The sequence below is a fragment of the Acinonyx jubatus genome, chromosome B4 (assembly GCF_027475565.1).
Source record: "Acinonyx jubatus isolate Ajub_Pintada_27869175 chromosome B4, VMU_Ajub_asm_v1.0, whole genome shotgun sequence".
Classification (NCBI taxonomy): domain Eukaryota; kingdom Metazoa; phylum Chordata; class Mammalia; order Carnivora; family Felidae; genus Acinonyx; species Acinonyx jubatus.
Window position 1 is genome coordinate 50,498,236 of NC_069387.1, and position 27,839 is coordinate 50,526,074.

General features: G+C 33.6%; 1 protein-coding gene across 5 annotated transcripts in view; it reads left to right on the forward strand.

The window, feature by feature from the left end:
• The window catches only part of PIK3C2G (phosphatidylinositol-4-phosphate 3-kinase catalytic subunit type 2 gamma), a 331,821-nt gene that overhangs the window by 4,670 nt on the left and 299,312 nt on the right, over positions 1-27,839 (forward strand). For all 5 annotated transcript variants that reach the window (XM_053225894.1, XM_015074667.3, XM_027035648.2 and 2 more), the window contains exons 2-4: positions 4,588-4,670; positions 8,118-8,275; positions 13,682-13,796. In XM_053225894.1, the coding sequence (XP_053081869.1) occupies positions 4,588-4,670; positions 8,118-8,275; positions 13,682-13,796 (356 nt within the window). The remainder of the gene's footprint in view (positions 1-4,587; positions 4,671-8,117; positions 8,276-13,681; positions 13,797-27,839) is intronic.

Genomic DNA, 27,839 nt, shown 5'->3' on the forward strand with positions numbered 1-27,839 from the left:
ATGGCAACAGAGTAAAATAACAGATAGAATGAGTTCACAGGAGAGGAAAACCTAATTCTGAGGCACTTGAGAGGAGGTAGCAACTCAACTGATCTGAATTAAAAGTCAGTGAATTTGGGGTACCTGAGTGGCTCAGTATGTTAAGCAGCAACTTTGGCTCAGGTCATGATCTCATGGCTCATGAGTTCGAGCCCTGCATCGAGCTCTGTGCTGACCGCTCAGAGCCTGGAACCTGTTTCAGATTCTGTCTCCCTCTCTTTCTGCCCCTCCCCTGCTCAAACTCTACCTCTCTCTCTTAAAAATAAATAAACATTAAAAAAAATTTTTAAGTCAATGAATTTCAGGGACATCTATTTATGATCAAGGCAAAATATAACTTAGAATATAACTTCTCCTGATTTCAGATACTGAACAAAAGGCTGTATAGGACACCGTCCTTGAGGTCAACTTTACCAAAGTTTATCATTTTGATAAACACCGCAGTGTTGCATCATCCTCACTTCCTCATGGGGGCACTTTCTTGCTTGCAGAGCAGGCTAGTAAAGCCCAGTCTGAGCAGCAATATCGCTAAGTTTGAGCAGGCACAGCCTGCAGTTCTAGGCGGAGTGCCAGCGGAGGTATGCAATGGGCGGGAGTCAGAAACCTGTATGAGATTTACTGTAGGTTTTTGGACAAGTGGTTGTGTTTAGCACACACAAGTACAAGTTATGTAGTATAAGTTCTAATTCTAACCTAGCAAGAGAAGGCACTGAGCTGAGTAGTAGTTCAGGCATTCAATTGAGATTACACAAAGCTATCTCTTTTTGTTTGTTTTGTTTTATGTTTATTTATTTCTTTATTTTTAAGAGTGAGAGAGCATGAGCAGAGGAGGGGCAGAGAGAGAGGGAGACACAGAATCCAAAGCAGGCTCTAGGCTCTGAGCTGTCAGCATACAGCCCGACACTGGGCTCGAACTCATGAAACATGAGATCGTGACCTGAGCCAAAGTTGGACGCTCAACCAACTGAGCCACCCAGGCACCCCATACCCAAAGCTAGCACTTAAGAGTGTTAAACATATACTCTAGAGTGAATGCTGCACCTGCCAAAATAGATATGGCCTGACAAAAAATAAAATAAAGGCTAAAGAGACCAAAAAGATCTTAACTGCTTTCCAGGGAAAAACTGTATACTTTGTAAAAAAGACAACACAATTTATAGTGTGTCATCTATAATGCTGAACATATAATAATAGATGCACAGATATGTAAAGAAGCAGAGAATTTTGACCCACAATCAAGAAAATAACCCAGTCAATTCAAAGAGATCCTGACATAGTTCAGATGTTGAAATTAACAGAGACTTTAAGGTGGTTATCACTGTTGAAGTAGATAAAGTAAAAGATGGACATAATGAGTAGACCAATGAAGAATCTCAAGAGGAAGCTAGAAACCACAAAAAAATAAAGACTATGCATTTTCTAGTACTGCAAACACAGTATCTGAAATGGAAAAATCACTAGGTGTACATATAGAAGATAACAGAGAGGAAGATAGTAAACTTGAAAGAAAAATAAGAAAAATAAGAAAAATTATCCAAACTAAAGAAGAGAAAATAAAACGATTATATAAAAATGAGCAAGGACTCAAACTTATGTGACAAGGAAGCTGATAATATGGACAATTTTGGAATGCTAGTGGAGAGGAGAGGAAAAATAGGAAAACCAACTGAAAGAAATAATGGTCTGACCATTTCTCAAATTTGGTATAAAATGTCAAATTATAGATCTAAGAAGCTGAACAAGTCCCAGACAGAGTAAATACAAAGGCAATCGCATGTAGACAAATCATGCTCAAATACCTGAGAACAAAAGGTAAAGGAAAATCCTAAAAGAGAGCAGAGAGGGAAAACATTTCACACAGCAGAACAATAATCGGAATTAAAGCAAATTTCTATCAGAAACAATGGAAGCAAGACAACAATGGAATGACATTTTAAAATTATTTTTTAAGTTTATTTATTTATTTTGGGAAAAGAGAGAGAGAGAGAAAGCAAGAGCGAGCACATGCCTGCAAGTGGAAGAGTGGCAGAGAGAGACAGGGAGAAAGAGAATCCCAAGCAGGCTTTGCACTGTTAGCACAGAGCCCAACACGGGCCTCATCTCAGGAACCGTGAGATCACGACCTGAGCCGAAATCAAGAGTCTGATGCTTAATCAGCTGAGCCACTCAGGTACCCCAACAATGGAACGACATTTTAAAGGATATATATCCATATTTATACACACACAAAATATATATACATATATATGTATGTATGTATATCTATACTTTTGTATCAATTGAGTATATACTTCAAAACATAAAATAAAGATATCATATAAACAAATGTTGAGAGAAACTAGCCAGCTAACATGCACACAAAAATACTAAAGTGCTTTGAGTACAAGGAAAATGACACCAGATGGAATCTAAAAATGAAAAAAGAGCAGTAAAAATGGTAAATATATTAGTAAATAGGAAAAACTACTTTTAAATTTTGATAGCTGTTTAAAGCAAACAACAGCATTTAACTGAGAGTTATTTTATATAGAGAGATGAAAAATACATGACAACCTAGCATAAAGGATGGAAGGGGTAAACATTATTAGCTATTATGAATTCTTACATTCATTTTAACTGCATTGGTACAGTATTAATTCTAAGTACACCATGATATGTTAAGGATGCATATAGTCATTTCTAAGTACAGCTATTAAAAAAAAATAATACTGAGAAGAAAACCTAAAAATCCAACAGAATTAAATAAGAAAACAAAATCAAATAAACCAAAAAGGAAGGGAAGTAAAAATAGAAAAATAAATTATAAACAAATAGAAAGAAAATGAATATGGCAGTCTTAAATCCAATAATATCCGTAAATATACTCAATAAATGGACTACACATTCTAAGTAAAAGAGAAAAATTGACAAACTAGATAAAAGAAATGTAACTACTACTACAACAGATGAACTTAAGAAAGGCACAAATAAGTTGAAAATAAATGAAACAGAAGATGTAGCCTTTGATCAGCAAACAAAAAGCTCTATTTTATTATTATTATTAATTAATACCAGAAAAAGTACAGTTCAAGGCAGAGCATTATTAGAGAAAGAAAAGGGTCATTTCTTAATGACAACAAGGTTCATCAGGAAAATACAACAAATGTAATGTATTACAACAAAATACAACAAATGTAAATGTTATGTACCTAATAATAGCTTCAATATACACAAACAAAAATGACTCCATTTAAGTTAATCATGTACCCACCTTCTGACTCAGTCACTTATGGATTTTTTCATAAGAAATAAAACACAGGTCCTTATACATACTTGTATGTAAAAATTAATAGTTTTCCTTATAAAAACTATGAACACCCCAAATGTCCATTGACAGGAAGATAGATAAACAAATTATGAAACTGTGAAATATTCATCAATAGAATAGTACTAATTGGCAATAAAAAATGAACAACTGATGTGTGACAACATAGAAAAATTTAAAAATATGTATCATTTAAGTGAAAGAAACCAGAAAGGAGCACACACACTTAATCTATGATGTTAGAAATCTGAATAATCTGAATAGTAGTTACCAAATAAATGTAGTTTGATAGAAGGAGATGTGGGGGAACTTTCTAAAGTGATGGAAATGTTCTATATTTTTATTGTGCTGTTGATAGCACAGTTGTATACATTCCTCAAAACTTATATTACTTAAGATTCATGCATTTTTCTGTATGCATTACCTCACCTAAAAAATCCACATACATACATACATACATACATAAATAAATAAAACAGAATGAATTGAAGGGATGTAGGATGGGATAACCCAAAATGTGCCACTTGGGCATAAAGTTTATTTCAAGTTGAAAGTAATAAATACACAGCAGATGCAGGAAAAACTTTGCTTCCCTCATAATTGCCTGAATTTACATTGGAAAGAAGAGAATTATTAACAGAGACTCCCCTTTACCCAAGGAATTTATCTAGAAAATAAGGCAACCTTTGTTTTCAAACACATCTTTTCATCTTCTTGTGAATGGCTTTCCTCCCCTTTGTGTTCACAGACTCCTACCAGTCTCTTTAGCTCAAATAAGCTTCAAGTTGCCTCATTGTCTTTGGAATCTCTTGTGTGGATTCCCCATACATACATATATATGCCTGTTAAATTTGATTTTCTCCTGTTAATCTGTCTCACATCAATCTGATTCTAAATCCAGCTAGAAGGACCATAGGACGGGAAGTTCTTCCTTCCGGACAGAATCTTTTTTTTTTTAAGTTTATTTATTTATTGTGAGAGAAACAGAGACAGTACAAGTGCGGGAGGGGCAGAGAGAGAGGGAAAGAATCTCAAGCAGGCTCCAGGCTGTCAGCACAGAGCCTGATGTGGGGCTTGAACCCACAAATATGCCAGCTCCTGACCTGTGCCGAAACCAAGAGTCAAACACTGAGACAACCCAGGTGCCCTTAGGACAGACTCTTTAAAACAAAATTAAAAATGTAGAATTGTATTAATGTTTTCTCCACATCAAACCATATTAATTTGACAGTTTTTATTTTAAGCTGACAGGTTGTTCTATTCAGCTGGTTGAAGTACCTCAAGGCAGTAATAAGAGTCTGGCCTCCTTCTGCGACGAAGTAAAAAAGTGAGTCTTGCTATTTCATGAAACTTTGAAATTTCTGTGCCGGCATAAATTTGTCTATTTTATAACAGCACTGAACTGATTAATTTTGAATACAAAATGTTAAAGTTTTATATATTTTAACAGTGAAAAATATAAATTCATGACAAATTAGTTCATTGATTAACTTCTAGTATTGTTTTTGTTGTTTTTAGTCAAATCATTTTATTTTCTTGATAATTCAGTTAAAGTTAAATGTTTAATGATTTCAGACCTGCCCTTGCTATTTGTTGACAGTTTAGTTTGCAGTGAATTAATTTCTTATTTAATGGCATAACTGACTGACTTCTCTGGCTCTGTCCCAAATTAGCATAGATTTATCCTTCCTACCTGGGATATACTATTTAGAATGATGAGACTGCCCTCCTTTTAATAACTAAATCTTACCTTGAATGAATTTCCAGAATAATGAACAAATGCATGGGTGTTTGTCCATTGAAAAACTAATTTGTTCATTAGAGGATATTACAAAAACATCACTGGTCCCCTTTTTACTTATTTAAAATGAACTTATAATATAAAGCTAGCTTCTGTTTTTTAAGACCAATTTCTTATTAGCAGTTAAAATTTATATAAGCCCATCTCTTCTGCTGCTAGGGTTCCCAAAAGCTTTGAAAAATTCATGCATTTTCCTTCTCTTAATTTTTATCTATTTATAGCTACTATAAAAATAATAAATATACATATAAATAAACTTTAACTTATTTATCAGCTATAGCATCTTCCTGCTAAATGATCATTTGGGACTAAAGACTGGAATCATTTATTTAATAATTAATTTAAAGGCTATTTGAATGACTAATAACAAGTCCATGCATGAGAGAGATTCAAAAGTGGAACAAACAAACAGAAAAGCAAGGTCTCTGTCCTAAAAAGCTTGTAACCCTGCTGGAAGAACTGAAAGGCATACAGACAAAAAAACTAAACTAAACTAAACTAAACTAAACTAAACTAAACCTCGCAGCTCAAATCCATGAAAATATTTAATAATTAATGTCTCACTCTTGCTCACAGAAAAATAAAATAAAATGACTCTTTGGATTGCTAAATTAGCATCTTTAAAGATATCAATATTGATTCTTTTAGGAATAAACTACTCACTGTCACAAACTGACAAGCATTGCCAGGAACTTGACATTTTATATCTAAGATATGATCATTTCTACCCATTAAGCATGAGCAATAGCTCATCTTAATATCACAAGATATCACTCAGTATAAATCCATTGACAAAACACTTATTACTAGTCCTTCCCATCACTTCCTTTTTTAACATAATGTAATATTCTCAGATGAAGTCTTCTTGTGGATGTAATAGTGACACAAAATACTTTATGTGATGGTTTGTCACTAGCTCATGGTGCATTTTCTGAGTTCCTAAATGTAATTTTTCTCAATGGTTCCTTTCAAAGTAACCATGAAACTAAAACAGATGACCAAATAATAATAAACTTTAGTGTAGTGAAAGGAAGAGATAGGTTATATTTACACATACTTATCTTGGTTTTCAATAATCCTTTTTGATGTATGCTCATATATAAAATGATTAAATTTATAAATGCCTAATTATTTTTTACACATACTATTCATCCAACAACAACATATTGAAGATCTACTATGTACTAGGCACTGTCCAACCCCTCTTAATTCAAAAGAAGACCAAATTGAGTTTGAAAGCCAGGTTTTTTAAGAGGGTCATAATAGAATGGATTTATGTATCCAGTTTAGTCTCTTTTTATTTAATATTTAAACATACCTAAAATGTTTGTAATATTCCTGTTATATACCCTTTAAAGAGCGTCTCTAACTTGTTGGATCTGGTTTCTTTTTTTGACATGCTTTTAAGCCACATCTTTCAAGCAATGTGTCACATTTTTGTAAAAAATACAATAAAATGGCATAGCATATGCAAAGTTCTGGCCACAGTAGATGCTCAGCAAAGTTTTAGGAAAGAATAGGTCATAAATTTTCATTTTAAATTTATTTCCTGAAAAACAGGAGAAGCTTAAATCATGTATGTGTGGAATAGTATCCTATCATATGGTGAATACTAAATCATGAAACTCCTCCACCAGAAGTTGGAGTCTAGACCTTTATCCTCGGGTATAAGAGAGGAGAGACGCCCAAATATTTATCCTGAACAATGGGTTTTCAAACTGTAGCTATGGAGCAGCAGCAGTAATGGCTTACTTGGAAAACTGTTAGTAGGGGAAGTGAAGATTCCTCCACAGATCTATTGAATCAGCAAATATGAGGATGGGACTCAGAAATAGGTGATTCTGGCACATACCAGCCCATGCACTTTTTCATTTATCAGGCCCCTCAAGAAGGGGCTGTTTCTGTGGAATTTAACAGCATAGAAATTAAGCTATCTCAGTGAGCATGGCACTACTTTAATGCTGCACAAAGAGAATGAATGCTAAGGATGTAATTCCTATTGACACATTACATCGAATGTATGACATACATTCTACACACAGAACGTATAACGTTCTCTTCAGGAATAGCACTACAAAATTTAGATGTCTGAACAATTAACAAAAAACATAATTTCATATTCATTATCAAAGGCATTTTAAATATCTAACTTGCAAATAATCTTATGTTATATTCTACATGTGGGTAATAACATGAATCAAAAGGGATTCAGCTATAATAATATATGATAGTTATGATACATTACATGGGTATATGCTTCCATTCTACGAAACTCTTTCACATGCGTTTTCACTTGTAATCCTTGCCATAAACCTTTGAAGTAGATACAAATATCCTTAATTGTACAATCAAAAGAACTGATCAAATAACTTGCCTCTGACAATAAAATTACTAAAGGGAAGAGTCAGCATTCAAACTCAAGGCTTCTGGCTCCAAGGATAAACTATTTTGCAATTCTCTGACTCACTAGAACAAGAAGGAATTGTTCAGTTTGTGCAAATGTCTTTTGGGCTAAATTACTTATGTAAAATCCAGAGATTTGTGTAAAAACCAAAAATTTTGAGCCAAGAATGGTATTTACCAATGGAACACAAAGAAGATAATTTATTTACCAAAATCCTTTAATCAAAATGAGTGACTTCCAGCTTGAGAAAGTTAGCAAAAACCAAGGGGAGGTGTTCAGCTTCAAAATTAATGTCAATGAAGGAAGTCTTCATGATTCAGAGTCAGTTTTCATGCCTGATAAATGCCAATATATTCTTAATTGCTTCAAATGAGATGCTCCTGGGGAAATCTAAAGAACAGTCTTTTATGGTTGTCTTGGTATAATTGTAATCTTTACCAATCTGGCCTAGTTAATAGCACTGTACCACCAATCACGTGCTGATTGTTTCCATATTTTAAATCTAAAGCAAACTGAACATGAAGTTTCTTACAATCTCTCCTAAGTATTTTTTCCCATATATTTTTCAGGATAAGAGAAACATATCATGCAGCTGACATTAATTCGAATTCAGGGAAGATCTGGAGCACTACTGCAGCATTTCCATGTCAGCTTTTTTCTAACACTAAATTTAATATAAATATTTGTATTGATAACTCAACACAACGACTTCATTTTAAGCCATACGGTAAGCGACCTTGCAAAATAAATATAAAAATCTACACAAAGCTAATAGGCTGCACAGCCTTGAGTCCACAGACTGAAAGCATTAAAAGAAGCATTATTAAATGCTAGTATTTTGCCCTAAACTGGAGTTAAGAGGAAAATAGCTGGAAACCTTTTGTGAACATTTGTTGAGCTATTGTTTTTAAGAACTCTCTTCATATAGCTCACCCCAGAACACTTTACTTTCCTACTATATAATACCCGATGGCAAGTGTAACAAATTTTTGGCATATTAAAAACAAAACTAAATTTCAAAAAGATTATAGATAAAGCATATGAATGAAATGAATGAATATATATATATGAAAATGGCAATACTAACCATTAAAAACAACTATGTCATTCGAATGTAAATAATAGGCATTGATACATAGTCTTTATTCTCACTGTAGGAGGTATAGGAGCCTTATGAATAATGGAGCAGATCCATTCATCAGTCTCTGGGGATGAATCCTGGAACATGGATTCTGCATCTTATCAAACTCATCAGATGATTCTTTTTTTTTTCCTAGAGTTTTAGAATCTCTTTAAAGTTGTTTAATAATTTTAATATATATATTAAATATATGCATTATGTATAATATATATTATATTGTGTATAATATATGTTATAGATATAATATAGATATTATATATATATATATATATATATATATATATGTATATATATATTAGAGAAAGAAAGGGGGAGAGAGCATGAGCTGGGGAGAGATAAAGAGGGAGGGAGAACAAGAAATCTCAAGCAGCCTCCACACTCAAAACAGAGCCCAACGTGGGGCTTGATTCCATGACTCTGGTATAATGACCTGAGCCGAAAACAAAAGTCTGACTCTCAACCAACTTAGCCACCCAGGCGCCCCAAAGTTTAATATTTCACTGTTATAGTCAACTATTTTGCAAAACAATAATAGTTCTTTAAACATTAGTTTCTACTAATGAGTTTCTACATATGAGCTATTTTTTCTTGGCAAATAATAACAAATATTTTCTTTTATTGATTGTTATTAATATTATTATTACTTTGGTTTTTTTTTTCTTACTCTAGTCAAGATTCTGAGTTAGTACAGATGGCTACAAACAGCAATGTTATGTTGGAATATTTAGTTAGGACCATCTGGTCTGAAACTAACAAAAACCAACTTCTGCTTCCTTACAAAGAAAAAAAATTCTTAAAGAATATAGGGATTTCTTACAGAATTTAAGAGTAAGAATTCAGCAGATTCAGGAACGTACTAAAGGCACAGATGAACAAGCAGTCCAAAATTCCTGTATGCATCTCACCTCATCTCTTCTATATAATTGCTTCTCATGTTTCCCTTGTTTACTGCTGACTCATTTCCCTTGCTTTTCCAGAACATATGGAAAGCCAAGTTCTCAAGCTTAAATACTATTTGGCCAGTTACCTACAGAAAATTTAATCTATTAGATCCAATTCCAAATTTCTAAAAAGCAAGATTCTGATTGCCCAGCCAAAATCAGTGGTGTTGAACCCTGAATCAATCACAATCTGTATCATCTTGGCATCAGTTGCTGGAGAAGAGGGGAGTAACTATAAACTAGGGAGACCACTTCTCTTCTTCTAATTTACAGTATTTAATTTCTAACATTTCTTTCTCTCTCTCTCTCTCTGCATGTTCTTTTGTTGAATTTGGCCAGTTGGAGGCCATTTCTGACTTTTATGAGAAGTGTCAGGAAAGTGATTAGGTCATTGTGTTTAGTGTTAGAGATGTATAGTAGTAAACAGGATGTCTGCGCTGTCAAGGATATTTACAAGGGGGAGGAAGAGGAGGAGGAGGAAGGGGTGAAGTACAGGAGGAAAAGAGGGAAGAAGCAGAGAAGGAAAGGACACCTTCATGAAAACATACAGAGCGTGTGCCACTGTTGGGAGGAAAATTTTTCCCCTATCTACTTATATTTGAAGGGGATGAGGGTGGTGGCTGTGACAGAACTGACAATAGATTAATAGGAGAAAAGGCAAGGTTATTTACATATGCATGGAGGGGTTACTCAGTAATGAGTAACCTGCTGAATACCCAGAGGTAAAGGTTTATATACCAATTTAATGTAAAAGCGTGTATATGTGTGTGTGTTGAGGTGTGTCAGTTAGAGCTTCACTAAGAAAGTAGGAACCATCTAGTGGATGGGCAATCTGTCTCCTTCCTGGAATTTATAGGAAATTCCCTCAGAAGGAAGTTAGTGGAAGCTGTATTTTAGGGAGTCTCTGCTTTAGTCAGATAATAAAAGTTCAGATAAGATTTCAAATACCTTCACTATGAAATCATCTTTATGCTAAAACTGTGATCCTTTCACCACTTTATGTTAAGTGTTTTACTAGTAAATACAGATGTGCTCTAAAGAACAAAATAGTGTATCTGAAGAGTATATCAAGAATGACTTCAATAAAAGATGTTGTTGCTAGAAATTTAGAGAATAATGAAATCTAGATCAATAAAGAGGACAAGATGGATGAGGATAAGGCATTTTCATCCAAAAACTCTTGTTTCCCCAAGAGTGAAGAAATAGAATCCTTCTAGAGAAGTAGGTGTTTTAAGCAAAGAATTCTGTGTTCCACAATCTTCAGCCATCATTTCAATGAAGATGATTCCTGTGTCCTTATTTACAAGTACAAAGTTTCTCTAGAGAGTCTTTACTTTCAACTACATTTTAGATTTAGATGATGCATGGTCAGAACTGTATTAGGAGGCCATGTATGACATGCAAAGTGTTGGAAGTAGAAACCAGTTTGCAAAGATTAAAGAGTGATTTACAACTGTTTGTAAAAGTTATCTACTAAGAACTTTGGCAATATTGGGAAGGTTAAAAAAAATACTGTCTTAATGTAATGAAATGTGTAAGGGGAGATTTTATTTTAAGAAAAAACAAAAATTCTAAGAAAAAACAAAATCATCTTTACCATGGAGAATATTGAATATATAAAAGAAAGGGTAGGGGTGCCTGGGTGGTGTAGTTGGTTAAGCATATGACTTTGGTTCAAGTCATGAGCTGTTCACAAATTTGAGCCCCATATCAGGCTCTGGACTGACAGCTCAGATCCTGGAGTCTGCTTCAGATTCTGTGTCTCCCTCTTTCTGCCCCTCCCCCACTTTCTCTCTCTCTCTCTCTCTCTCTCTCTCTCTCTCTCTCTCTCTCTCTCTTAAAAATAAATAAACATTAATTTCTTTAAATAAAAAATAGGGGATTTAACTGATGGAAATAGAACCTAGGGTAGGAAAAATCTGAGATTAAGAAGTAGGATATAGTAAAAAAGTCAAAGTACTTATATCTCACAAGATGTGTAAAGAGGTAGAGAATGATGTGTAAAAGACTAGATTTAATGCACAGGTAGTTAATTAAAGAATCTCAAATGGGCATTAGCCTCTTCTATATGGTAGGCAATATAGTCAACAGATTGAGAAGGGCTGCATAAAGTGAAAGAGTACAAGAAATTGGGGAAAGTATTATATTAGCTGCCAAACTGAAGGTACAAGTATAAAATCTACTTAAAAGAGGTCATAGTACTTGTTCACCTACAATATGGATGAGAAATTTAATCATAGACACTTAATGGTTGACTTCAAGGAGAAAGATGATAATTTCAGGTTTAAATATGCCTAATTTGAAGTAATAATGAAACATTCAAAGAGTAACATGAAACAGATAGTAGGAGATAATTAAGCTGAAGCACAGGGGAGAAGTAATAGTAGAAATTGGATTATGGAGTCTACCATGCAGAGTGGAAAGATGTAGTGAAATAATGATTTCATGCATGCCCCCTATAGCACAGGGGATGCAGCCTGGAAATGGGAGAGTCAAGTTAATTAAAATGAACTGGTATCCCCGGAGATATTTTCCTGCCATCATATACTGGCAATTTTCTCCCCTCCTTGTCAATGCTCTTACAGTCATGATTTTGCTGTGGCCATATTTTCTTCTAGTTGCAATCATACTATTTCAGTCATTATTCCCAAGCAATAGTGTGTTTAAGATAACTCTCTCCCATGTCAAAGCATTTCCACAACCCTTAATTCCATGATTATCTTTACCATTTGTTTCTCTAGCCATTTCTTAGAAAATACCTTGACCTATCATACAACCCACATTTTTAGGGGCGGCTGGGTGGCTCAGTCAGTTAAGCATCTGATTTCAGCTCAGGTCATGATCTTGTGGTTGGAAGACTGAGCCCCACGTTGGGCACCGCACTGAGAAGGAGCCTGCTTTGGATTCTCTCTCTCTCTCCCTCTCTCTCTGCTCCTCCCTCTCTCTCTTTCACACTCAAAATAAATAAACAAGCTTTAAAAAATGTAAAAACCCACACTTTTAAATCCAGTATTATTCTCCCCGCCGCCCCACCCCGCCACCTTTTTTTGTGGCAGATTTGGCAATACCAATTGCACTACATTTTGTTAGCCAGTTTGTGTCAAAAACATTTTTCCCAAACAGAAGGGAATGGCAGAAAAAGAAGACACAGCAAAGTAAACAGATAATGGCAAACTAAATACAACTCAGATGAATACAACTGAGTGTTTGCAATATGCTGTTCAAATTCTGATTAATGGTCATCAGTACAGTCCATTTTTACTTTCTTCATTGATTGCGACCATGAATTCACATTCAAAGCATGAAGATATATATATATATATATATATACACAATTTTCAACTATTATCATTTATGATAGTAAATGAGCCCTGCACTATTTCATAGACAACCATTACTGTAAACTCAGTGCGGTGCTGGCCACTACTAAGTAGCATATGTATGTAAGAGCTTAGTGGGGAGATTACAGAATGTAAAGCCAAAGGATTTGTATCCAACAGTATGCTTACACTTTGAGCTCCAGAGAAAGCGTAGAAAAAAAGCACATGCTCATTAAAGTTATCACAATGCTGTCCAAGATGGAAACTTTGGTGATTCCTACATGGGGAAGGAAGAACAATAAACTTTGGAGACTTAGAATCATCAAGAGCACAAGCTTTGGAATCTGACAGATTTAGGTTGGACTCTTTGCTTGCCACTATCACTCACTATACAATGTCCTTGGCATTTCCCAAGTCTCTGTGAGCACTCAGGGTAGAACACTTTTTCTGCAGAGCCACAGCATATTCAGGTTTTAATATGAGGAAAACAATACCAGGCTCCATCAGTAATGTGAAGACAGATTGATCAAATAAAATGCAAACAGTATTTTCAAAAGTACCTCCAAATTTAATGAGACTAATAAATGAGATGCATCTCATTTTAATTCCTCTTGATGGAGCTAGACAGTTATAGTTCATAATGTGTGTATCTTTTTTGTGCTCAAAACCTTTTCCCCAGCCAATATATGATAAGCTCTTATTAACTTTTTATTATTCACCTTTGTTTTTAGCTAATTATCTTGTCAAAGACCTAATTGCAGAGGTTCTACATTTTTCTACAAATGACAAATTATTCCCCAAAGATCATCTTCTAAGTATATGTGGCTATGAAGAATTTTTACAGAAGTAAGTATCTTATTTATTAAGGTAAATTTTGATCATTGTTATAACCTATATTAAGACACACTTCATTTTTTTTTCTTTAAAACATACTTTGGACAAACACTATAGTCTTAGAACCAGCATAATTAAATCAATTTTGCCCTTTTTAATATGAATTCAAAATTTTAAGACTCATATCAACAGGTGCATTCTTGGTTTTATTTTGTTATCTTGTGTATTTATGGCAACATGTATTTAAATGACCTGTGACCAAGCTGACATTCTCAGGACATGGAACTTTCAGTTTTGAAACGAAGAAAATTCTGGGCAACACAAATTACTGCAATAAAGCTTATTAAGGCTAGTCACGGGGCGTCTGGGTGGCTCAGTCAGTTAAGTGGTTAAGTCTCCAACTTTGGTTCAGGTTATGGTCTGGCCATTCACGAGTTCAAGCCCTTCTTCGGGCTCTGTGCTAACCATTCAGAGCCTGGAGCTTGCGGATTCTGTCTTCCTCTCTTTCTGCCCCTCCCCTGCTCACGATCTGTCTCCCTCTCCCTCAAAGAAAAATAAATATCAAAAAAAAAAAATTAAAATGTAGCTTGATACACCTGACAGACACACACACAAGAATTAAAAAGACTGGGGCGCCTGGGTGGCTCAGTCGGTTGAGTGTCCGACTTTGCCTCAGGTCATGACCTCGTGGTCTGTGAGTTCAAGCCCCACGTCAGGCTCTGTGCTGACAGCTCAGAGCCTGGAGCCTGTTTCCGATTCTGTGTCTCCCTCTCTCTGCCCCTCCCCTGCTCATGCTCTGTCTCTCTCTCTGTGTCAAAAATAAATAAGCATTTTAAAAAAAAGAATTAAAAAGACTTCACAATTTTTAAAAAAAATTTTTTAATATTTATTTATATTTGAGAGAAAGACAGAGCATGAGCAGGGGAGGGGCAGAGAGAGAGAGGGAGACACAGAATCCAAAGCAGGATCCAGTTGTCAGCAGAGCCAGATGCGGGGCTTAAATTCATGAATGGCAAGATCATGACCTGAAGCGAAGTTGTAGGTTTACCGCTTAACCAATAGCCACCCAAGCACCCCTGGTCACAATTTTTGAAAACAATAAATTATAATGTAATAACTAATTTTTGGTTTACAATTGTATTAGTATGCTGATTAAATACTGATTTTTAAAAATCACAGAGGATTTGAGTATAAGCATTACAACATTTTCATAAAAGAGTAACTTTCTTCATTTCTTTAGTCAGGAAGCTCTTAAAGCAATTAGAAAAGTCTGTTCTCATGTAGGTCAACTGCAAATACTTATTTGATAGAAAATTCACCTTCTCTTATTTGTATCACAATTATGCCTATTCTGAAATTCCTTAAAGACCAACCTTGAAAATATAATACAGCTTTAAAGGAGATATTTCTCTGCTGTTATTGCACAGATATTCTAAATAGTAAAGTAAACTGAAGTAGTCGATAAAGTGGTTTGTCACATTTTTTCCTTGTGTTTCCATAAGTGTCTAAAGATTGACAAGTCTCATCAAAGTGTATTTCTTTTTAGATAGCCATTGTTACTGTCATTACTATTCTACCATAATGTAGAATAATGCCAAATGTGTTTGAAAATAACTTGTCAGTAATTTGGTGAATTTAGCAATATTATCAGGAAATCCAGTCTTTTACTGTGCAATGTTAACTGTGACTGTTTAAGACATTATCTACTTTTCTGTATTCCATTTATAACAAAATAATAATAAATATTTATATGTCATAGATATTTCATTGCATTAACTCACAGATATCCCCCTTCTCCCTTATGTATTTGCACCTACCCATTTATATACCCAATGACTGGGCTGCTACCTTCTTCCAATATATGGTTTTGACACTGTATACAAAGAGCAAGGAGAAATATTTGAGAAATGTAATCTTATAACTTAATACTCATTAAAATTCAACTTCTGAATGTGTAGCCTCCAAATGTACATCTGCTCTTCGGCTAATGTCAAACATTAGATGCAAAGAATACGAAACATTATCAAGGGACACCTGGGTGGCTCAGTCGGTTAAGCATCCAACTCTTGATTTCGGCTCAGGTCATGATCTCTCGAGCCCTGCATCAGTTTCTGCGCTGACAGGGCCGAGCCCACTTGGTATTCTCTCCCTCCCTTTCTGTCCCTCCTGTGCGTGAGCACATGCATGCTCTCTCTCTCTCTCTCTCTCTCAAAAATAAATTAACATGAAAAAAATTTAAAAAAAATTATCAAATTTTTATATTGAGTATTATCAGTAGGAAATAACATCCCACAAGTAAAAGTATTGAAGAGACAGAAATTTGGAAAAGTATAATATGAATAAATTTATAATGACTTTGGCTTAATTACTGTTTCAAATGTGTAAGTTATCTATAATTAGCTCAACTGTGACTGCTAAAAATGTATGTAACATTCTTCTTTCTCTTGTTAATATAAACATACAGATTTCCTAAATGTTTTATAGTCATTTATTTCTATCAAATATTTCATTTAATTGGACTTTTATTAAGATAGTAATCAATCAATCAATCAATCAATCAATCAATCAATAAATCAGGGATTTATTTACTATTTAAGATTAACATACTACCTCTTTGTTATGATTTTTTTTTAATTTTTTTTTTCAACGTTTATTTATTTTTGGGACAGAGAGAGACAGAGCATGAATGGGGAAGGGGCAGAGAGAGAGGGAGACACAGAATCGGAAACAGGCTCCAGGCTCTGAGCCATCAGCCCAGAGCCTGATGCGGGGCTCGAACTCACGGACCGCGAGATCGTGACCTGGCTGAAGTCAGACGCTTAACCGACTGCGCCACCCAGGCGCCCCTGTTATGATTTTTTAAAATAAGCATAATATTCATTACTATTCTTTATAACATTTAAATCAGTAAGATTTTTTTGTTTATTCCTATGAAATTTGTCAAAAAAACGTGCCCTTAAACACTTGAATATCTTTTCATAATGTTTTTCTACAGAAGGAACACAGGTAACACAAAATACAGTTAATGATACAATAGGTAATAATTTAGGCTCTAACAGTTATAGTACTACACTTCATCTGGAGTATTTGACTAGCTTTGATTGATAAAAATAATAATAATAGCCATTTATCAAGTGCATGTTATTTGGTTACCTCATATTGAGTAGACTTCTAAGTCTTATGACATTATCAGTGCAATAGATACTGCTTAACCCCTAGTTTATAGATGGGAAGTCTGAGGTTTTGTTGAACTAGGAAGCTGGTAGAATGAAGCCCGAATTCAAACCCAGGTTTGGCTGCTTGCCCTGGGTCTGAACTATAAAACAATAGTGCAAAAGCTCTTGAAGAATATACAAGAAATAGCAAATAGGTTCTTCATGCTACAGCACATGGTAGAAAATATATGCAGTTTTGTGGGTGTCTGCAAGAAGTTTTGTGGGTGTCTGGGGTACAGAGATTAGTCTACTTCAATTCCTATTGAGAACTACACACATACAAGACGAAGATGGGTTATATATATGCCCTCTCCCTTGCCTAAAAATTGATAAAGCCCTGTAATCAGTTCTTACAATGCCCTATCATGAAGGCATTATTAGCATTATTATATACCAACTGCTTGTAGATCACAGAAAGATATTAATGGGAAGAATATGGAAACAGTGCAAAGAAAAATCAATGATAAACTTCTATTTGGAGAATAAATACTGAAGAAGAAATCAGTACCATGTGATAAAATGTTAATAGCTTTTGAATATAAAAAATACACTTAAATTTTGTTTTTAAAAAATAATTATCAAGAAAAAACAGGCTAAAAATGTGAATAGCATGAATATAAATTCAATGGACAAGAAATTATTCAGGGGCACCTGAGCCACCTGGGTGGCTCAGTCAGTTAAGCGTTGGGCTGTTGGTTTCAGCTCAGGTCATGATCTCCCCATTTGTGAGACTGAGCCTCGAGTGGGGCTCTGCACTGACAGCGTGGAGCCTGCTTGGGATTTTTCTCTCACCCTCTCTCTCTGCTCATTCCCTGGTCCTGCTCTCTCTCACTCTCACTCTCTCTCTCAAAATAAATAAACATTAAAAAAGAAATTATTTAGAGTTTGATCTAAGAACAAACATCCAATTAAGACAATGAAATACCATTTTTGCCCATCAAATTCTTAAAATATGATGAAATTCATTTGGAAATGGACAATATGTAAACAGATGCTAGAAATACACATTGATATAGCACTTGCTGAAGAGAATTTTGTCAAAAATGTGTTAAAAGTCTGTAGAAACATGTTTTAAACTGATGGATCATCTGTTTCAGCAATTCTGCCTCTATGAATACCTCTAAGTAACAATTATAATTATACAAAATGACCTAGTTATAAAGCATATTTACCATAACATAATTTCTAACATTAGCAACAATGACAATGAAAACTGGAAAAAAATGAAATCTCTAATAGTACTCCAAAATAGTGGTAAAACAGGTCATGAGCATAATTTTATTATAATATGACACAGAATTGATAAATCAATAAAAAATATAGCATCATATGAAATAAAAACATGTATCATACCTTTAAAAGGTGAAAGGTATCTTTTCAAATAACATTTAAATATATTAATTTTTGTTACAAGTAAATTTCTATTTGGAAAAGAAGAAATCTCATACACTAAAATGTTAAAGTAGTTACTTACACCTTGAAAAAGGACTACAATACAAATGATATTTACTCATTTCTTTTTTAATTTACAAAACATCTATGAAAAACCTGCCTTTTTAACTATTAGGAGATTAAAGAAATAAATTATTCCTCATTGAGATGAAAATAATAACAACAGTAAAAATAACAACAGTAAAATCTACTTCACTTGTTAAAAGTCTTTTATGGACTAGAATTTTCATATGTAGTACCATTCACTCTCATATAAGAAAAGCATGATTATATCCATTTTACAGATGGGAATATTGAAGCAAAGAGAAATTACATGACTTCCTAAAGGTTATGAAATTTGGAAGCAGCAAAGTGGATAGCGTAAGTCTACCTGGCTATGAAGCCCAAACCTTTCTAATGTATAACAAAGTCTCCTTCATAATGAAGGGCCACTTGAAAATAAAAATTATGGGGATAATGTTTCATTAGAGATAATGAACATTAATTTGGGCTGTAAACATGGGTTTATAATTCAACATACAGAATTTGGGTCAAACACAAGAAAAAGAAACCATAGTTTACAGAACAATCATGTTCTGACATATTTAAATTTTTAAAAATCTTTAATCAGAGACATTTTGAAGTGATTAGACTAAAATAAAGGAAAATCACAATCACTAAAGATGGGCTTGTTCAATTTCATTTTTTTTTAATTTAAATCTAAGTTAGTTAACACATAGTGTAATAATAGTTCCAGGAGTAGAACCACTCCTGCACTCCAGGAATAAATCCCACTTGATTGTGGTAAATTATTCATTTAATGTATTGTCAGATTTGGTTTGCTAGTATTAAATTTCTGATTAGACAAAAATATTGTTTTGGAATTTTGACACTGTTTAAGCAAATAAATATTTTCAAAACAAATGCTGCCCACAATTGATAATGCTACGGTATCACTGTTGCTTTGGCAAAATGAGTTTAACTTTCTTTAACATCAACTTATCTTTTAAAAAATTTATTTCTAATGTATTTGTTCTAGTTTACAAATGAGCTCTAGTATTACATTTTAGTAATCTTTAATTCCAGATTTAAAATTTTATTAAGCCTCTATTAATCTTTTCAGGGTATATAGATTGCTTTGAGCTCCTGTGGAGTGTAGGTCTAAATACATAAAAAATATTATGTAGTTGTTGGAGTGCCTGCGTGGCTCAGTCAGTTAAGCATCCGACTCTTGACTTCAGCTCAGGTCGTGATCTCAAGGTCATGAGACTGAGTCCTTGAGTTAGCTCCTCAGTGGACATGGAGTCTGCTTAAGATTTTCTCCCTCTCCCTCTCTCTGTCTCTCTCTCTCAGTCTCACCTTCTTGCCCTGTCCCAATTGTGCCCACACACTATCTCTTTCTCAAAAAATAAATGTATTAAACACATAAATAAACAGAAGTATCTGGTTGTTAATATACAATGAACTAAGAAGTACAGAAGTGTTCTCTCTGCTACTGCCCTAGCATAAAAACACCACCACCAACAAAACAAAACACTATTATTTTTGTGGGATGATGTAGAAATAATATTTTTCTCATATTAAGTTCTCCTTATGTTATCAGAAATATGCAATTTTAATCTGTCCTGGATTATAAAGATAGAGATAAATTATATTTAGTTGCCACTTTTGCAATTTTTCATCTACGTTAGACCAGATAAAGAAAGACAAATACTTAAAATTTAAACTCCTTGGTTTCTTTTAGTTGGTATATTTGTCTGTCAAAATAGTCCCAATAAGTAACTACCTCATGAACCAAGTTTGGAGGAAGTAGCTAGGACTTTTTGTTAGCACAATTAAAATGTAAATGGTCAGGATACTTTTCATAACTTTGCTAATAAGTATATTCATGATTCTCTACTTGTGTTTCCTCCTTAGGTTATACTTTGCTATAAATTTAAACTCCTTGGTTTCTTTTAGTTGGTATATTTGTCTGTCAAAATAGTCCCAATAAGTAACTACCTCATGAACCAACCAAGTTTGGAGGAAGTAGCTAGGACTTTTTGTTAGCACAATTAAAATGTAAATGGTCAGGATACTTCTCATAACTTTGCTAATAAGTATATTCATGATGCTCTACTTGTGTTTCCTCCTTAGGTTATACTTTGCTATTTTATTGGACTCACCTGTCTTTAGAGGCCCAGGGATATTAATAACATAATAATTTAGACTCTATGAAAAAAAATTTACATATTTTTCCCAAACAGTACATTTTTGTACACTGAACAAAAGTGAATTTAATCAACAAAGCAAATAAGATGTTATTTATATTTTTGGGGTGCCTGGGTGGCTCAGTCAGTTAAGCTTCCAACTTTGGCTCAGGTCATGATCTCACAGTTCATGAGTTTGAGCCCTGTGCCGGGCTCTGTGCTGACAGCTCAGAGCCTGGAGTCTGCTTTGGATTCTGTGTCTCCCTCTCTCTCTGCCTCTCCCCTGCTCATGCTCTCTCTCTCGCAAGCTCTCTCTCTCAAAAATAAATATTTGTTAAAAATTAAAAAAACATTAAAAATTGTTTTAAAGAAAAAGATGTTATTTATATTTTGTAACATATTGCAAAATAAAGAAAGAGAACTTTCCTAGCAAGTCCCTTTTTTAATTTTTTTAAATGTTTATTTAGTTTTTTAATTTTTTTAAATGTTTATTTAGTTTTGAGAGCAGTATCGCTCTCACTTTTGCTCTGGCTCTCTTCCTCCTTGTTATTAAATGTTTCTATAAACACAGGAACTCACTTTAATAGCATGTCCCCACAACTATTCTCAAAAATGAGAAGGTTCCTGACCTCTTACACCTGGATATCATGTATTTACCAGGTACTTCAACTATATCAAATAGTTTCATTAGCTACAGTATTCTCCTTAAAAAATTGCTTTATACACGGTTTTAAATACTATATTACGAACAAAAAAAAATTAAAGAATTAGGACAGAAACTATCCATTTTCTCATAAGGCTCAAGTTAGCTTCATACAAAATTGTTAGCAATACAAAGTACAGAATACTAAAACTGTACATTGCAGTCAAAAAATTAAATAGAGAAATAATAGAAAAATAAAAGTAATCTTGTACATTCAAAACACATTAACATCTCCCATCATGTTCCTGGTCTGTAGACCTCAAATTAATTACAATAGCTGGAATGTCCTGGGTAATTTCATTTCCCCATTTCTCATGATCTTATCCAGCAGAGAGACCCCATCGGGCAAATACAGTGGCAGGTTGAGGACAGGAACAACTACCTTTTTTTCTTTCCTGTTAGATGCAGTACAGATACAAAACCCAGTGTGCCTGGTTCTTGTTTCTTTCCAGGGAGCAACAAGATTTGTACCTTCACCTGCACTCGTAACCATCTCACATGACCTTTTTCTTCATAAATGTATTTGTAATATATGAAGCATAATGTTACTTCATAATTGTACCCCTTAGCATCCAGCCCAACATTTACTAGGAGTACAGGTTTTTCATGTGATGTAAGTAATTTCTTCTCTCACAAGTCATGCTATATGTTTTACTTTCTAATTCAACTTAAAAACAATGTTTCTTAGGTGCTGCATGAAACAATAAAATTTACTATGCTTAAAAGCTTTTGTTGAATAAATCATGACTGCACCGTCAGTAGTAAACCACAAGTGCTGCATAAGAAGAAACTGAATAATCTTTCTGGAAAATTCTGCTTGAGCCTATTGCTTACATTTATGACCAGGTGTTTTATCAATGATTTAAACAAAACTGTTCTATATTATTTAATTGACTTTTGTCAAAGAATGCCAGAACCCAGAGTGCTAAAAATATAAAAAGAAAAACCTATGGTAATTAAAAATCTTACTTTGAAATTGCCTTATATATTATTTTTGTCATACATATTCTTTTTTAAAAGACATTTTTAATGTTTATTTATTTTTGAGAGAGAGAGACAGAGTGTAAGCAGGGGAGTGGCAGAGACACAGAATCCGAAGCAGGCTCCATATATAGTTATATATATTCTTAAATCTAAATTTAAAAGGCTGTATCCACGTCTTTATTCATTAGTAGCATTGATTAATTTGATCTGGTTATCTACTAGGGAATCCCTTTTCTCTCTTCTGACCTTTCCCAGTTGAGAAAATCTTAAATAACCTTCGATTAGAGTGAGAAAATCCTCTTCAAAAATTGTATCTAATTAGAATTTTAAAATAATCTTCTTGAAAAAGAAAACCTTCTACTACTAAAAAAAATTAGCTAATTTCATGACAATCTGTATTAATTTATTCTTTAAATATCTGGTTATAAATTGGAACTGCTTTATTCAAAGTAATCAGACTACTAATTACCAGTAGGGAAAAGGCTAAGTTTTATAAAGTTAAGCTATACAAAGTTTAAACTTTATATATAATGATTATACTCACTAGCAGTAAAAACTGAATACTGTATACATTCCTGGGGGTGGGCGGAATGAGTCCCTTTCTTAATAAAATTAAGGATTTCCTTTAGCGACTTAAACAAATTGATTATTTTCAGCACATTCAGAACAGCCTAAGATTGCCAATATTATAATTGACTCTTTTTAGACTTAATTTTGTAAATAAATAACTTACGGTGTTTTTTTTTTTCTTTTACATAATTTTGCTCTTCCACTTAGAAATCATAAAACCATGTCAGAGCGTTGGAAAGAATGTGTCAAAACTCTGAGAACTTTCACGTACCATAATAAAAGTGTGTTCTGTTAATAGATCATTCATTAAGAGCATCTTGAGCTACTTCAGTTTAGTTTTTTAGATCTCTGTCAAAGTATTTTTCCTAATTTTTAAAAATTAATTTTGCTTTCTATCTTTAGCAAACAGCTAACTAAAGTAACAATAATAATCATGTACCATATAAACTTGCATCTGGTTTTAACCAACAATTCTACGTAACATAAAATGTCCTAATATGTGAATACTCTCTATATAACTTCATTTGAAAGCAATTCCCCCAAAGAAAAGTCTTGTGCTGAATACAGGTCATTTGCTACTAAAAGCTACATGTAAGAATTAAAGCATATTTCAGACTCAAGTTTTCTAAAAAGCTTTATGATGACTGGACATGCATCATCAGCCAACAGACTTGATAAAAAGAATCACTTGATTAAAATAAAAACCCGTTGCATTATTTTTCCAAGATGACAAGGCAAATCAGAACTAAACATTGGTATATAATTTAGTATCATTATACCTAAAATTATAATAATCAATAAGCAGCTATCAAGTTATTTTTGTTACTCAAAAGCACTTACTTCTAAAAGCTAAGAATTAAAAATCTCCTTCTCCTCACCAATTTTGAATTAATTGAAGGTTAAGTAATCTAATGATCTGTTTTTCTTAAGGAATAAGATAGAGAATATGTGAGTTGCATAGTATTTCAAGTTAGCCAATATCACCTTAATGAGGCTTAAATGTGCTATTTTAATTTGAGTTCTTGAATGGTTTATATTCATAAAGTCTGCAGAATGTTTCTCCTCTGGAGGTTTGTGGGGAAAATAATGAAACTTTGAAATGGGATAAGATCTGTATTTTTGATCTCTTGAGTTGGTGACTATATTACAAATTCTGCACACCATACCTCAAAAATAATTCCCATGAGTTTAGTATATATATTTTTGTAAAGGACACAAAGCTCCACATTCACTGATGTGTTTCTTCCTTATTTACTCTCTATCTTCTTCATTTATTTAACTTTTTTTTAATGTTTACGTATTTTTGAAAGAGAGAGACAGAGCGTCAGTTAGGGAGGGCAGAGAGACAGAGAGACAGCGAATCTGAAGCAGGCTCCAGGCTCTGAGCTGTCAGCACAGAGCCTGACATGAGGCTCAAACTCAGGTACGGTGACATCATGACCTGAGAAGAAGTAGGATGCTTAACCAACTGAACCACCCAGGTGCCTCTAACTTCATTTATTTAAACTTTTGTGTTATTACTGATCTTTTGTGAATGCACAGCTTAAGAGAGGGCATTGTAAACTTGAAAGTTGTTATAAAACACTTCCTCTAGATTAAAAACATTGAATTAAAAACTATGTGTATTATATATGTAAAGAAACACAATGATATTGAAGTGAAGAAGCATAAGGGAGAGTTGCTTTTTACAAGCTAGAGGGAATTCTTAAGGAAAAATGGCGCACCTGAAAAAAAAAGTTTAGATCTCTTAGGTGAGGTTCTCTCTTGAGTAGTAGCTGTTGATAAAATTTATGCCCCATAGAGGGTCTCTATTCAAAACTATGACCCTCCTCTATTAAATACCCCATGGCTGTAAGCCCTAGTTTTAGAATTTAACCTATGCTTCCCTCTCTAAACCATGACATTTAACTTTTCCTGTTCATGGTTCCCCTGAAAGCAAAATAACAATAAAATTGAGGATCTCTGGTTGAGGAAAACAATGTACCACTGATGTTTATTTATGCTGAGTAGCAAGTAACAATTTAAGCATAAAATCCAGGGTGTTTTCATTGGTTACAAAACATACTAGAATTAAGGATTATGACAGAAGTAACATGATCAACATTTTTAAGTGGCAAATATGGAAGGAATATGTGTGTACTTGTGTGTGCACAGAACACACATAAATATTTGAAAAATATTCTCTGGAGTGCTATGGTATTATTAATATTTTAATATTTTGTTATATTCACCTTATATTTCTTAGTAAACATAAGTATTAAAAAGCAGCTTAATTGCTGAATTTCCTTAAAGAAATATATTTAATAGCTCTAGCAATACTGGATTTCAACATTTATAAAATCAAATGAACATAATTTTGTTCTATATATGACCATAATATTTCACAATACATCTCTGGAATATTCCTACACATAAGAATAAAGAATATTTAAACCTAACTAGGTTATCCTATAAAATAAGGACTTGTATGTACTTATTCCAATAACAATAATGTTTGTAAATGTGAGTTTACAAGGAGTGCTTAAGCTGATGGGAATCACTATTCAGAGGTTGAACATTATTTAGGATTAGGATGTCTTTTTTGCCCATAAGACACATTTGAGGTTATTTGCATATTATTTTTTGGTGTTAAGGTCATTAATCTCTCCTTAAACAAACATTCTGCTATAGAAATACTTTAACATGAGCTACTTATGAATAGGAAATAGAAGTAATTATGTGCAAGGATTCAGATTTTGGTGTTCATTTTAAATGACAGGTATACTCATAACAGTTCTGAAGATAGTGACTAACACATAGATGGAATCCAATACTTGTTGAGAGAACAAATAAGTGGATGTGCAGAATTCTGACTTACTAGTATATATGAAGAAAAACTAAACTTTTTATTGTATCATAAAGACTCAGTTCATTTAACAAAGTTTTTTACATGAATGTTCAATGAAACTACTAAGTACCCAATTTAAAATTTACCAGATTGAGAAAAAACATCATTGGTATAATCTGAAGTAGATAATTCCAATGTTCACCTCAGAGGTATAGTAATACCTAAATATGGGATTTCTCTTAGTGCTCAAGTCCTGTTCTCCAATATTACCCATCGTAGCGGCAATATTTTTTGTTCTCTTTCTCTTGGGATGGTAGGCTTTCTTCCTATATTTCCTGATACCTAGAGTCATCAAACACAAATCAGTTTTTCCTTATTCAACTTACTCATTAAATTCTGTATACCAACCTTTCTATTCTTGAATGCTTTGTTTTTCTTTTTCTCTCTTCTCTTTTATTTCCTCTAAATCAGCTCTGTCCAATGGACATGTAACGTGGGCCACATAATTAAGTTTTCTACTAGCCACTTGAAAAACACATAAAAAGAAACTTGTAGAAATAAATTTTAATACATATTTTATTTATTTAACTCAAATATTTAACCAAAATTATTTCAACATGTAATCACAATTTTAAAAATACTGAGATGTTTTACATTCCTTTTTTTTGTGCTAAGTCTTCAAAATTTAAAGTGTATTTTATGCTTAGAGCACATCTGAATTCAGACTAGTGACATATTAAGTGTTCAATAGCCACATGTGTCTAGTGGTTACAAACAAATTGATTGAAATGGTGGTCTTGCCGAGAGGAGTGATGGCAAAGTGATGAACAGTAGTTTATAGCTCTTAGAAAGTGCTATGGTTAATGGAGACTCTGTAAGATCAGAGACTTAATCTTAAGTGACAATTCTAGGACAATAATAGTTTTGTTATTGTTAACATACCTAAAAAGGACTGTTAGTATTTTAAACATGATACCTGAAAAAATGAGGTACTGAATACAATCTCTTCTGCAATATAACATGTTACTGTAACATAAATTAGCTTATTCATAGAAGTTACCTGACTACATGTAAAACATTCTGGCATATTAATGTATTGTTGTGTTAAATAACAGTGGCTGAATGCAAAGCATTCAGGAAGTTGCTGAGGCAGTGACCACTGACCATTCACCAAACATGCATTTTTTCTCACCTTGGCCTCGGGCTGTCTTGAAAATGTTTATTGCAGAATTTTCCACAATTTTTGGGCATTTTTGCTCTTGCTTCTGTATTCAGAAGCACCAAACTTTCTCATATTCACTTCTAACCAAATAAAGCCAACTCTTTTATTTACTATGATACTTCTTTATATTTTTAAAATTAGTGTGTCTTTTAAAAACTGTCCTGATTTTTTTAAGATTTGTGTATGTAGGGGCGCCTGGTGGCTCAGTCAGTTAAGCATCCAACTTCAGTTCAGGTCATGATCTTGCAGTTTGTGTGTTCAAGCCCCGTGTGGGGCCATGTGCTGAAACTCAGAACCTGGAGCCTGCTTCAGATTTGTGTCTCCCTCTCTCTCTCCCCCTCCCCCCCACCTAGAATAAATAAACATCAAAAAAAAATTTTTTTTAAAAGATTTGTGTTACGTATGTGCATGTGCGCTCTGGTTAGAGACCTTATTGATTCGACTGGTCTCTTCCAACCCTTTTTTCCCAAGAGACCTGTTATTTTTAGCCCACAATTTGCAAAACACCTCACTGCACCCTTATATGGATAGAAACACATGGAAAAAAAGAAACACGTGTATCACATTATACCAGGAATGCTTGAATCTATAAGTAAGTTTTATGTGTGTTATTTTTACATCAAATATTTATGTCCTAATCTCTGATCTTATTTTGTCAATATAAGTGTCCTTATTTGCAAAATGAGATGTCTGGACCAGAACTGTACTTCTTTTGCAGTTTTTGAGATCTTTTTCATGCAAAACCATACATGATATTCCCACAATGAGAATGATAATATAGATCTTCAGGCCTAAATTAGTATATTAAAATGCAAATCTACCTACCTGCCCACCAAAATTCTCATGAAAGGACAGGAAAAAATATTACTACAAAACCTGGTAAAACAAGAAGAGTGATAGCATGGGAAGGAGGA